This window comes from Mobula hypostoma, chromosome 28 (genome assembly GCF_963921235.1).
Source record: "Mobula hypostoma chromosome 28, sMobHyp1.1, whole genome shotgun sequence".
Lineage (NCBI taxonomy): Eukaryota > Metazoa > Chordata > Chondrichthyes > Myliobatiformes > Myliobatidae > Mobula > Mobula hypostoma.
The window spans coordinates 10,926,387-10,939,892 of record NC_086124.1 but is presented as its reverse complement, the minus strand read 5'-3'; the positions used below and the strand labels follow the sequence as shown (position 1 = coordinate 10,939,892).

The following is a 13,506-nucleotide window of genomic DNA, read 5'->3' as shown; positions in this document are numbered from 1 at the left end:
CTGCTGCGTTCCACCAGCATTTTGTGTGTGAAGCCAGTCTGTGTACAGCAAGATCCCAAAAAGAGCAGCCACACAATTACCAAATATACCAGTCTTTTTTTCTTTTATTTACATTGCTTGAAAAATAAATATCAGCCAAGACACAATCTCATCAAAATAAAAATTGCTGTGGGATCCTTTACATTCATTTCAGGGAGGCACTTAGTTTAGCTTTACTTATTTACAGAGGTATAGAGCGGATTAGACCCTTTGAGCAGTGCCGTCCAGCAATCCCCCAAATTAACCCTAGCCTAACCACGGGACAATTTACAAGGACCAACTAACCTACCAAATAGTACGCCTTTGGACTGTGGGAGGAAACCGGATCACCCAGAGTAAACACACACAGTCACGGGGAGTGGGTACACTCTCCTTTACAGGAGGTAGCTGGAATTGAACCCCGGTCACCTGTACTGTAAGGCATTGTGCTAACCACTGTGCTACCATTTCAGTATCCCACTAATGGATTCGAGTACTAAAAATAAAAACAGAATGCTGCAAAGACTAGCAGGACATACAGCACTTCTTACAACAGAGTAGACGTTCAGGTCAATGCTCTTCCATCACAAAATAACACAGGAACTGCTCCTTCAGCCCATGACTTTGTGCCATGATTCTAATCTAAATTAACCCCGTCCCTGCATTGTCTGTATAGGCTGAAGGGTTTATCATATGAAGTGGGTGGCAGGGTGGAGATACTGTATGTTGCAACCAAGGGGAGAGCAAGGTGCTCCTTCCCTCTGCTAGCCTGCGGGTCGCCCTTGGGCAAGGTGTAGTACCTGCTTATCCCCCCCCCCGCGCATCGCACATCCTGGTTATGTGACCACTGACACTAGGCAGCCAATCTCTAAAGAGTATTGATAACGGCTGGGGGGGGGGTGTTACCCCTCTTAGACCATGGAGACTATGAGATACAAGAGTAGAATTAGGCTATTTGGCCCATTGAGCCTGCTCTGCCATTTCGTCATGCTGATCCAATTTTCTTCTCGGCCCCAATCTCCTGTCTTCTCCCTGGATCCCTTCATGCCCTGACCAACCACAAATCTATCAACCCCTGCCTTAAATACACATAAAGACTTGGCCTCCACAGCTGCCTGTGGCAAAGAATTCCACAGATTCACCACTCTCTGGCTAAAGAAAGCTTTCACCTCGGTTCTAAAAGGTCACCTCTCTATTCCGAGGCTGTGTCCTCTGGTCTTAGACTCTCCCACCACAGGGAACATCCTCTCCACATCCACTCTATCAAGGCCTTTCACCATTTGTTAGGTTCCAATGAGGTCACCCCTCATTCTTCTGAATTCTAGTGAATACAGACTCAGAGCCATCGAACGCTCTTCATGTGACAAGCCGTTCAATCCTGGAATCATTTTCGTGAACCTCCTTTGAACCTTCTCCAGTTTCAGCACATCCTTTCTGAGATAAGGGACCCAAAACTGCTCACAGTACTCCAAGTGAGGCCTCACCAGTGCTTTATAAAGTCTCAACATTACGTACAAGAGAAAATCTGAAGATGCTGGAAATCCAAGCAACACACATGAGCTGTTGGAGGAACTCATTACGCCCTTGCTTTTATATTCTAGTTTTTAGATTTTATATCCCATTCACCCATCTCTATATCATCTGCAAACTTTGCAACAAAGCCATCAACTCCATCATCAAAATCATTGACATATAACATAAAAAGAACAGTCCCAACACAGAGCCCTGCGGAACACCACTAGCCAACCAGAAAAGGCTCCCTTTATTCTCACTGAGCTGGAGAGGAAGGAATCTGATCGGACAGGCCAGAGTGGGGAATGGATGAGGTGGGGTGGGGGGGGGGAGGAAGAAGAGTAGGATGGACCACGGGAGAAAAAGAAAAGGAGGGACTCGGGGAGGTGAGACGAGGTAAGAATGGGGAACAGACAAGGGCAGGGGATGAAGAGTAGGATGGACCACGGGAGAAAGAGAAAACAAGGAGGAACTCAGGGGGAGGTGAGAAGAGGCAAGAGGCCAGAGTGGGAAATAGACGAAGGGGTGGGGAATAGACAAAGGGAGGGGGGTAGGGGAAAGAGTAGGATGGACGACGGGAGAAAGAGAAAAGGAGGAGGGGACTCAGGGGGAGGTGAGAAGAGGTAAGAGGCTAGAGTGGGGAATAGATAGGGGGAGTGGGGGTAGGGGGATGGAATGGGGTGTGGGGGTAGGGGGTTGGAATGGGGGGTAGGGGTTTGGAGTGGGGGGGTAGGAGTTTGGAGTGGGGGGGTAGGGGTTTGGAGTGGACCATGGGAGAAAGGGAAGGGATATTGTATAGGCAGAAGCAATCAGGTTAGGTATCTATTTAATTGCTCGTTTCGTTACATTAGCATGACACTGTAGACCAAAGAGTTTGGTTCTGAGTTGTACTATCCCAATGCTTTCCTAATTAAAGTGAAAGGCCTATGTTGTCCACTTTGGCTTCTCCTGTATGGAGGATCGTGAGCACTGGAAGTAGTGTCGGCGAAAGGTTGTTTCACCTGGAATGACTTTTGACCCCTGGATGGTGGGAAGGGAGGGGGTAAAAGGTGGAGTGAAGCATCTCCTAGGGTTGGCTTGGGACGTGCTGGAGAATGACAGCGGTGGAAACAACAAACCAGGAAATTATAGAAGACACAGTGCCCTCAGAATATCGACAGGGAGACGAGAAAGTATCTGGGTCAACATGGTGAAAACCTTATTGATTTAATTTTAGAAGTTGCGTTTCAACTTTTTGAAACTAAAATGGTCAAACTATTAAAGGAGACACACACACACACGTTTCCGACCGGTTGACGGGACTCACCTCGATCTCGATAATGCTGTTGGAGGTGAAGTAGAGGCCGAGCCCTATCCCGATGAATATCACCCCCAGTATGAAGAAGGTGGGGAGGACGTATCCCGCCGACAGGAAGGGCTGCCAGGCCGGCAGTCGCTGCTGTTTGAACGCGGTGTTATCTGGCTTGTTCGAGGTAACCTCGCCTTCGTGTCGGCTCGATCCCGCGACCTGCGGCATTCCTGCCGCCGACTTTGGCACAGCAGGAAGAAGAAAGAAGTCGAGAAGTTTGACCCTGGCCTCTTCCTGTCACCTGTGGGTGGGGAAGCGACCCAAAGAAACTATCAAGTGGGGTGGGAGCAACAGAGAAAACGGACGACGGCCGCCTCAGCTTTTCGATCCCGGACGTTTACCTCCGATGTGGGCGAGGCTCCCCACCCAGACCGCGGGACTGCCCACTGCGTCACACGGCTCAGCAATTACCTGCAATTCCTCCACCCTACTCCCAGCAGCTTCAACACGATCCTCGGCCCGGCCGTTTGTCTGAGATGCAACTTGTTAAACTTCACAGTTATTTATTGCTGGCAATTACTTGCTTCATTTTGAAAACGCAACTTTATTCATTTTAAATATATATACAAAAACATGGGAGTAATACAGGATTAGTGTGAAAGATAATGCAATATCCAGCACAGTCTCGAAGGGCCGAAGGGCTTGTTTCTGTGTTGTATCCAATGACTCTATGACACCAGTCTTTTCTACAATGACTTCAAAGTAAACTTATTATCAAAGTACATATGCGTCACCACATACAACTTTGAAATTCATTTTCTTGCAGGCATACTCAATAAATCCATAATACAATAATAACCATAATAGAATCATTGAAAGACCACACCAACTTGGACGTTCTACTAGAGTGCAGCAGAGAACAAAATGTGCAAATAAATAATAATAATAAATTATATAAGTAGTAAATATTGAGAACTTGAGATGAAGAGTTGTGGTAACATTTCGGTGATGGGGCAAGTGAATCGGAGTGAAGTTATCCCCTTTGGTTCAAGAGCCTGATGATGGTTGAGGGTTACCAACTGTCCGTGAACCAGGTGCTGTGAGACCTGAGGCTCCCGTACCTTCTTCCTGATGGCAGCTGCAAGAGAAGAGCATGGTCTAGGTGGTGGGGGTCCCTGATGATGGATGCTGCTTTCCTGCGACAGTGCTTCGTGTAGAAGTGCTCAATAGTGGGGAGGGCTTTCCCTGTGGTGGACTGGGCCATGCCCACTCCATTCCGTGGGAATGGTGTTTCCATGCCAGGCTGTGATGCAGCTATCAAAAATCTCCACAACACATCTACAGACATTCTTCATCATTTTAGATGTCATGCCAAATCTTCACAAACTCCTGAGGTGCTTTCTTTGTAGCTGGCCTTATGTGCTGGGCCCAGGACAGGTCCTCTGAAATAATAACAGGGGAATTCAAGCAACACACATAAAAGTTGCTGGTGAACACAGCAGGCCAGGCAGCATCTCTAGGAAGAGGTACAGTCAACATTTCGGGCCGAGACCCTTTGTCAGGACTCACTGAAGGAAGAGCTAGTAAGAGATTTGAAAGTGGGAGGGGGAGGGGGAGATCTGAAATGATAGGAGAAGACAGGAGGAGGAGGGATGGAGCCAAGAGCTGGACAGGTGATTGGCAAAAGGGATATGAGAGGATCATGGGATGGGAGGCCTAGGGAGAAGGAAAAGTGGGGGGGGGGAACTCAGAGGATGGGTAAGGGGTATAGTCAGAGGGACAGAGGGAGAAAAAGGAGAGAGAGAGAAAGAATATATATATATATGTATCTCATATTAAATAAATAAATAAATAAATAAATAAGGGATGGGGAACGAGAGGGAAGTAGGGCATTAACAGAAGTTAGAGAAGTCAATGTTCATGCCATCAGGTTGGAGGCTACCCAGATGGAATATAAGGTGTTGTCCCTCCTACCTGAGTGTGGCTTTATCTTGAGAGTAAAGGAGGCCGTGGATAGACATATCAGAATGGGAATGGGACGTGGAATTAAAATGTGTGGCCAATTCAAAATTGCTGACCCTTTCCACCTCTGCTCCTCCAATAAGGACTGGCTCATGGACTTCTGGTTTCCTTCTGAAGTCAATAATCAGCTCCTTGGTCTTGCTGACATTGAATAAGAGGTTGTTGTTACGGTACCACTCACTCAGATTTTCAATCTCCCTTTTATATGCTGATTCATCACCACCGTTGATTTGGCCTACGGTCAGCAAACTTGAATGTGGCATTGGAGATGTGCTTAGCCGCACAGTCATAAGTGCGAAGTGAGTAGAGCAAGGGGCTAAGCACACAGCATTGTAGTGCATCTGTGCTGAAGCAGATTGTGGAGGAGGTATTGTTGCCAATCCAAACTGATCGGGGTTTGCGAGCGAGGAAATCCAGGATCCAATTTCGCAAGGAGGTATTGAAGCCAAGGTCTTGGAGCTTATTGATTAGTTTTGAGAGGGTGATGTTACTGAATGCTTGTCATCATCTGGCACGTGGCCAAGTGGTTAAGGCATTGGACTAGCTGAGGCACTTAATCACACATTGCTCTGGTGCCAAGCTGTATGGCTCCTAATGCCCTTCCCTTGGACAGCATTGGTGTCATGGAGAGGGGAGACTGCTGGTCTTCCATACAACCTTGCCCAGGCCTGCGCCCTGGAGAGTGAAGACTTTCCAGGTGCAGATCCATGGTCTCGTAAGACTAACGGATGCCTTTTCATCATCTGAAATTCTGGGCTGTGGTTGTACAGAGAGTAGAGCAGTGGGCACACAGCATTGAGGTGTGCTGGTGTTGATTGTTAGCCAGGAGGAGATGTTGTTTTTGATCCAACCTGACTAAAGGCTCCCCAACTGGACTCCGGTTCAAGAATCCGGTTGGAGGGAGGTACAGAGGCCCAGGTTTTGAAGCTTGCTGATCAGTACTGCAACTGCGTAGGACCGAGGGGTCAGAGTGAGAGCAGGATTATGAATTATAACAGCAGAGAAACAGAAGTTCAGGATCACCTCTGTGGACTGAGCATCCTCAACCCAGCACATATATGGAATAACAACAAAAGTGCACCCAGTGACTTTACCTTCATTGGAATTTAAGGAGGTTTAGCAATTACCAAACATTCTAACAAACCTCTGCAGATATACAGTTGAAAGTATCTTGACTGGCCTGGTCGAGAAATTCAGAAGGGCAGGAATGCCGGAAGCTGCAGAGGGTCGTGGACATCACGGCACATACTTCTCCACCATCGGTAGTATCTACAGGAGGCGCTGCGTCAAGAAACCAACATCTATCATCAAAGATTCAAAGAACGTTTATTATCAAAGAACTTATAAATTATACAGCCTTGAGATTTGTTTGCTTACAGGCAGCCACAAAGCAAGACACCCGAAAGAACCCAATGAAACAAAAAGACCAAAACCAGTGCGAGGATATAGAGAGAAAAAGACACAATCATGCAAACAATAGAATCAAGCAAGGGTGTTCCAAAACAGATTGAGTCCTGAGGTTGGGTTTGAGGTTTATGTAATTTGTCACCCGGATGGCTTAGACTTATCGAATTAAATTGACTTTATTTCTTACATCCTTCACATACATGAGGAGTAAAAATCTTTATGTTACGTCTCCGTCTAAATGTGCAATGCACAATCATAGTAATTTATAATAATTTATAATTAAATAGAACAGTCAATGTAATATAGAGTACACTCAAATCAGCGTGAGTTCATCAGTCCGATGGCCTGGTGGAAGAAGCTGTCCCGGAGCCTGGTGGTCCTGGCTTTTATGCTGTGGTACCATTTCCCGGATGGTAGCAGCTGGAATAGATTGTGGTGGGGTGACTCGGGTCCCCAGTGATCCTTCGTGCCCTTTTCTCACACCTGTCTTTGTAAATGTTCTGAGTCATGGGAAGTTCACATCTACAGATGCGCTGGGCTGTGTGCGCCTCTCTTTGCAGAGTCCTGCGATTGAGTGAAGTACAGTTCCCATATCAACCAGTGAAGCAGCCAGTCGGGATGTTCTCAATTGTGCCCCTGTAGAAAGTTCTTAGGATTGGGGGTTATATCAGGCCAAAGGGCTTGTTCTGTTGTTCTGTGTCCTATTTGATTTCTGAATATATAAGGAACACAGAGGGTGGTAGGAAAATGGACTATCAGCCATTATTTTGTCAAATGAAGAAGCAGGCTGATGCACCTAAATTGCCTACTTGTGCTTTTTCTTTAGTGTGTTTGTGCAATCTTATTTAAATATATTCTCCGTGAATCCCAAGGAAGTCCTAAACTATTCAATCTTTCCACATCACTCAGGTCCTCCAGAACCGGCAACATTGTAAAATTTCTCTGTGCTCTTTTAACCTTGTTTGCATTTTTTCCTGCAGGTTGATGAGCAAAACTGCACGCAATACACCAACTTATGCCTCCACAACTTGAACATAACATCCCATCTCCTGTGCGGAATACATTGATTTGTTAAAGCCAATGTGCCAAAAGCTTTCTTTAAGATCCTATGTACCCGCGATGCCACTTTCAACGAATTATTGACCTGTAATCCCAAATCCCTTCATTCTACCACACTCCTCAGTGCCCTACTGAGGGTGTCTTTCCCTGCACCAACCCTACCAAAGTGCAACACCTCACACTTGTCTGGGTTCTTTGGGTAGGTTCATGGATGGTAGGCGTATGAAGGGCAACGGTTTGGTGCAGGGCGATGGAAGTAGGGAGTTTAAATGGTTTGGCAAGGACTAGATGGGCTGAAGGGCCTGATCCTGTGCTGTATTTTTCTATGACTATGGGAGTTTCAGGTTTGGCTGACATCACCTGGTGCAGACCCTACCACCGACCAAGATGAGCAAGGTGATGCGTGCACGCGCCTCACCTGTGCGTGCGCGACCGCGCGCTCCCTTCTCAATCTAACTCGCTGCCCCCATCTGGCGTCCGTCGGTCTGATTGACACCCGGCGCCATCCAATGGCCGGCCCGAGTTCGGCGACGGGGCCAATCGGGGAGCGGGCAAAGTGGACTTCCGCGCATCAAGATAGGTTGTTCTGAAAGCGAGCCATCAATCGATTGTATTGTGTTTATTGAATTTGCCGGCTGGTTTGATTATCGATCACGGATCGATCGGTCGGGCGGCCGGCCCCCGGGGGCGCCTTGTCCTGAAGTGAAGGCCGCTGGTTGGCGTGCCGCGGGCCCGCCGGCGTCGTGATGATGTTGACGGGGAAGAAGAGCGAAGAGAGACAAAGCGCCGGGCCCGAGGGCCTGGAGGCGCAGGCGGACGGCGGCGGCCTGGGCCTGGCTGCGAGCTCTGCCGCCGCCGCCGAGCGCACCCCCAAGAAGAAGGAGCGGGCGTCCCCGCACAGCAGCAGCAGCAACGAGGGCACGATGGAGGGGGGCACGGCCGAGACGCCGGACGGCCGGAGGACCAGCAAACGCAAGCGGGCTAAGGTGAGGCTCCGGGGAACAACGGGGTGCCGGTGGGTGGTGGGGGGGTGGGGAGCGGATCGAAGCTCCAGGTGGGGGTGCGGGAGGGGAAGCGGAAGAATTGGAACGCCCATTGGGGGTGTGGGTGGGGGAGAATTGATTCGCCGGGTGGGGTGAGGATTGGAGACGGGGTGTCGAGATGCCCCGTGGGGGTGAGGTATGAGGTACGGGCAAAGATGTTTTCGCCCCGTGGGGGAGAGAGAGAGGATCGAGACACTCCTGGTTGAGGTTAAGAGTGGTAAAGAGGATTGAGACGCGCAGATGTGTGGGGTATGGGATAGGGGGAAGGATGATTTGGCCCCTTGGGGAGGATCGAGACATCTCCTGGTTGAGGGGTGGGGTGCGAAGGAGACTAGGAGTAGTGAGGTGTCATGAAGAGGAGGAAGGCAGTATTGACGGGGACAGGGGTCGTGAGATGCTGTAGGGAGGGGACACAGGTTGGTGGGGGTTTTTTGGGAGTTTCGCTGATTCGAGTAAGTGGTGGGAAATGGATCTGGGTTCAGGAAAGCAGATGTGTTCAGCTAAGTCCTTTATGTGGGTTGCTGTATTGGAGATGTGTGTGCGTGCGTGTGCGCTCGTATGGCTTGCATCTGATGTGTGGTCGCTGATGTTCTGAAACCATTTTGTTGTGTGTGAGGGGAAGAGGTGCTCTAATTGCCTGAGGATTCCATCATGTAGATTATTTTACAGTCTTTGATAATTGCAGCCATGATTACATTTTGAATAAATCAAATACTAAGACGGTAAAATTGTTATAATCCATTATTTGGCTCTCCAGAAATCTCAGTGGTTTTGGCATCTGAATGGACTATGCCAATAGGTTCCTATACTCCCTTTAAGGTTGCCGCACTGTAAAATTTATTATAACACTGTGTAATATCAGAATGGTAATCTATGTGTGGAGCTGAAAGAGATGGGTGAGATCTTAAAATGGAATTTTTGCTTCTGATGTGTGGAAATGCTGTAGTGAGGTCCTGGACCCTATACAGAATACAGAGGATTTTTTTTTGGTCTTGAGGCAAATTAGGGTGGATAAATCCCCAGGACCTGACGTGTGGTTCCCTTCCATGCCAGTGGGATGCTAGTGCGGAAATTGCAGGGGCTCCAGCAGAGATACTTAAAGCATCCTTAGCCACAGGTGAAGTGCTGGGGGATTGGTGCATAGGTAATATTGTTTCGTTGTTTAAGAAAGGCTTTAAGAATAAACCAGGAAATCATAGGCTGGTGAGTCTGACGTCAGTAGTGGGAAAGTTATTGGAAGGTATTCTAAGGACCTGCTATATAATAATTTGGTTAGACAGGTAATGATTAAGGATGGTCAGCACAGTTTTGTGTCTGGTAAGTCAGGTCTAGAGTTTTAAGTTGCCAGGAAAGTTGAAGGCAAGCAGTGGATGTTGTCTACATGGACTTTAGCAAGGCCTTTGATTAGGTCCTGCATGGGAGGTTGGTCAAGAAGGTTCGGACGTTTGGTATTCAAGATGAGGTAGTAAATTGGATTAAACATCAGCTTTGTATAAGAAGCCAGAGAGTAGTAGCAGATGGTTGCCTCTCTGACTGGAGTCCTGTGACTAGTGGTGTGCCTCAGGGGTCGGTGCTGGGTCATTGTTGTTAGTCATCTATATCAACAATCTAGAAGATAATGTAAATTGGATCAGCATACTTGCAGATGAAAGCAGAATAGTGATGGACAGCGAGGAAGACTATCAAAGCTGGCAGTGGGATCTGGACCAGCTTGAAAAATGGCAGGTGAAATTTAATGCAGACAAGTGTGAAGTAAGACCAGCCAGGGTGAGTGGCAGGGCACTAATTTGGAGAATTGTGTGCAGTTTTCGTCACCTGGCTTCAGGAAAGATGAGAATAAGTTTGAAGGAATGCAGATGTTGCTAGGGCTTGAGGATCTGAGTTATAAAGAAAGACTGAATAGATTGGGACTTTATTCTTTGGAACATAGAAAATTGAGGGGGAGATTTGATAGAGGTATACAAAATTATGAGGGGTAAATGCAAGTAGGCTTTTTCCACTGAGGTTGGGTGAGATTACAGTCAGAGGTCATGGGTTAAGGGTGAAAGGTGAACAAATTAAGGGGAACATGAGCGGAAATTTCTTCCTATAGAGTGTGGAACGAGCTGCCAGTGCAAGTGGCGGATATGGGGTTGATTTCAACATTTAAGAGAAAATTGGATAAGTACATGAATGGGAGTGGTATGGAAGCCTATTGGCCTGGTTCAGGTCAATGGGACTAGGCAGATTAATGGTTTGGCATGGACTAGATGGGCCAAAGGGCCTGTTTCTATGCTGTAGTGTCCTATAACTCTAAAAAGAATGAATTCAAACCGTGTGGAAACATCAGTCCAAATAACATTGATAGTCAGAAGACCTGCCACTCTAGCAACACCAGTCTTCTGTCAGTCCTGTTAAACGTGCTTTCTGTACAATAGTGCAATTGGCACCAAGTCACACGTTTGCTGGGACAGAATTGGCTGTTAGCGGAATGCTCAGCCATCTGAGTTGATGGAACAATGTCATTTCGGCACGGTCAAGGGGCCAGACAAGGGATGCCTCAGCATCTAGAATTGGAAATTATTCAAAGATATCCTAAAGTGATACTTTATGACTGTACATGATGTGGAATGGGAGGCTGACTGTCCCGTGCTTTTTTGTATTCTGGATTCAACAAAGTGCAGAACAATATTTATATGATGGTTTTTATATTTTTGTTTGAGTTTATTCTAACAATATTTAAAATCGGCTTTTGAATAGAACTTCTGTACTGATCTGATTAAAAGAACCCACTTCAGAGTGAATAATGGTTTTACTAATTGGAGTAACTGTGTCCGCACTTTGTACAATTGCAAGTTTTATACAATGTGCATTTATTTGCACATTTTATAGTATTTCTGTGGGAACTGGTTTTGTTTTAAGGCATTTTCAGCTTGATCTATTTGCTGTGCTTTGCTTAATGGGATCCTTTATTTGGAAATGCAATTTATGGTTTAATGGTTCAATTTAATATCAGAGAATGTGTGTAGTATACGACCTGAAATTCTTGCTCTTCACAAACATCAACATAAACAGAAGAAAACCCCAAATAATGAATTAGAGGAAAACGTTAGAACCCAAAGCCCCCCTCCCACGCACAAGCAGCAGCAAAACAACTGCCCAACCCCCTCTCCCTCACCCACTTGCTTTACAATTGTTAATTGTGTAGTAGATTTGGCAAAATGTGTTTCTCTGAAATTTGAAATTAGAACTGATTTACCAAGTTCTAACATTGTACGTGGGGTCAGTCATGAATGTATGTTTCACGTGAATGAGTCCATGGTTGCTTATTTGACACAATGTATTACATATTCTAAATGCTGGAGGAACTCGGCAGGCCAGGCAGCATCTATAGAAAAGAGTACAGTCGATGATTTGGGCTGAAATGTCAACTGTACTCTTTTCAATACATGCTGCCTGGCCTGCTGAGTTCCTCCAGCATTTTGTGTGTGTTTGCTCAGATTTCCAGCATCTGCAGATCTTGTTTGTGATTGTATCACACATTCTTCTTGCAAAGCATGCTGGTTTTAACCAGTCATGTAATTGGAAGGCATAAATGACTACTGTATAAGTAAAGCTTTAATAATCCAGTATGCTGGGGACTTTGTTGCTGCGCTAGTAAATTTTCTGGACTTTTGGATGATACCTCAACATGCATTTGATTAATGTCATTAGTTATTTCACATTATTACAAGAGGCAGGGTGGAGGGCATGATAGATGTGGGATGTAAAGGTTTTGCTGGTTGCCTACTCTGTAGAACCTACTCTCTCCTTGGCATGACAGGGGTTGCAAAGAAAAGAGACATCAGGGCCATCACAGAGCGAGCCTCCAGATGGTCGTGGATCTAGAGGTGTGACCCGTGGGCCGATGCTTCTGGAATACAAGCTGGGGCCTGATCAACCATGGTTGGGTCGGCTGGGCGAGGGTGTCTGACGTTGAAAGAACAGAAGTGCCTGAAGACCCCAGCTTACAGCACTGATGATGTGTCCCAGTACATCCTAGGTTAATAAAATTTTCAATAAACTGGTTAAGTTTAAAAGAAATAAAGGAACTGACAGCTTATTGAATTGTAATGGTGAGGCAGTTACTGGTCCATTGGGATTTCTGAATTATGGGACAGTAATTATTGGTGTTTTCCAGTATTTACATGTGCTTTGTACAGATGTAAAGTGGTGAGCGTTCTGACAGGCTGCATCACCATCTGGTATGGGAGTGGGGGGGGGGGTGGAGTTGTCTACTGCAGAGGATCGAAAGAAGCTACATGATGAAGCTACTAAAATTAGTCAGCTTCATCATGAGGACCAGCCTCCGTAGTATCCAAGACACCTTCAAGGAGCAGTGCCTCGGAAAGGCAGCATCCATCGTTAAGGACCCCCTACTACCCAAGACATGCCCTCTTCTCATTGTTACCAGCAGAAAGGAGGTACAGAAGTCTGAAGGCACACACTCAACAACTCAGGAACAAGCTCTTCCCCTCTGCCATCTGATTTCTAAATGGACATTGAACCCATGAATGCTACCTCACTTTTTTTTATTATTTCTGTTTTTGCTCTACTACTTTTAATTTAATATGCATATATATACTTACTGTAATTCATTTTTAACATTTTTTCTTCTATTTATCATGTATTGGTACTGCTGCCGCTAAGCTAACAAATTTCATGATATGTCAGTGATATTAAACCTGTTTCTGATTCTGAATTGAAAATTAATTCTTATGTTTTCGTGCCCTTTTAAAAAAAAATTATGATTTGCTATTTATGTGGCACATTCCCTCCTTGCATAATGTAAGGCTGTGACTAGCAGAGCTCAGGGCCATTGTCTAAACTCCATACAGGAACTTGGCCTACAAGGTTAGAGTATAGGGAATCAGGTTGGGTGTTTTGAAAGCAGTGATTGATCCATTTCAACTGCTGTAAGTGAAGGGCCGAAGGAGAATGCTTTATGGTAGGAGAATCTTGTTGTTGGAAAGGTGTAATGGGCTGGGTTGATCAGACCCAAAAGACCCAAATAATTCGAGAGTCTGGGAAATGTGGTGTTATGAGTACAAGCGTAACAAAGTAACATAAGCCTAATTTATTATTGTAACCCTCAGGTTCAGCCAGTGCTGTTAATCTAGGGGAAGACAGTTTCTGGCC

At 46.2% G+C, this 13,506-nt stretch overlaps 2 protein-coding genes across 3 annotated transcripts in view; one reads left to right on the top strand and one right to left on the bottom strand.

The window, feature by feature from the left end:
• The window catches only part of tmem30b (transmembrane protein 30B), a 45,345-nt gene extending 42,109 nt beyond the window's left edge, over positions 1 to 3,236 (bottom strand). The window contains exon 1 of the mRNA XM_063035247.1: positions 2,837 to 3,236. Coding sequence (XP_062891317.1) covers positions 2,837 to 3,046 — 210 coding nt within the window. The 5' untranslated portion in view covers positions 3,047 to 3,236. The remainder of the gene's footprint in view (positions 1 to 2,836) is intronic.
• A 4,658-nt stretch (positions 3,237 to 7,894) lies between these two features.
• The window catches only part of kdm1a (lysine (K)-specific demethylase 1a), a 90,177-nt gene continuing 84,565 nt past the window's right edge, over positions 7,895 to 13,506 (top strand). For both annotated transcript variants that reach the window (XM_063035246.1, XM_063035245.1), the window contains exon 1: positions 7,895 to 8,292. In XM_063035246.1, the coding sequence (XP_062891316.1) occupies positions 8,053 to 8,292 (240 nt within the window). In that variant the 5' untranslated portion in view covers positions 7,895 to 8,052. The remainder of the gene's footprint in view (positions 8,293 to 13,506) is intronic.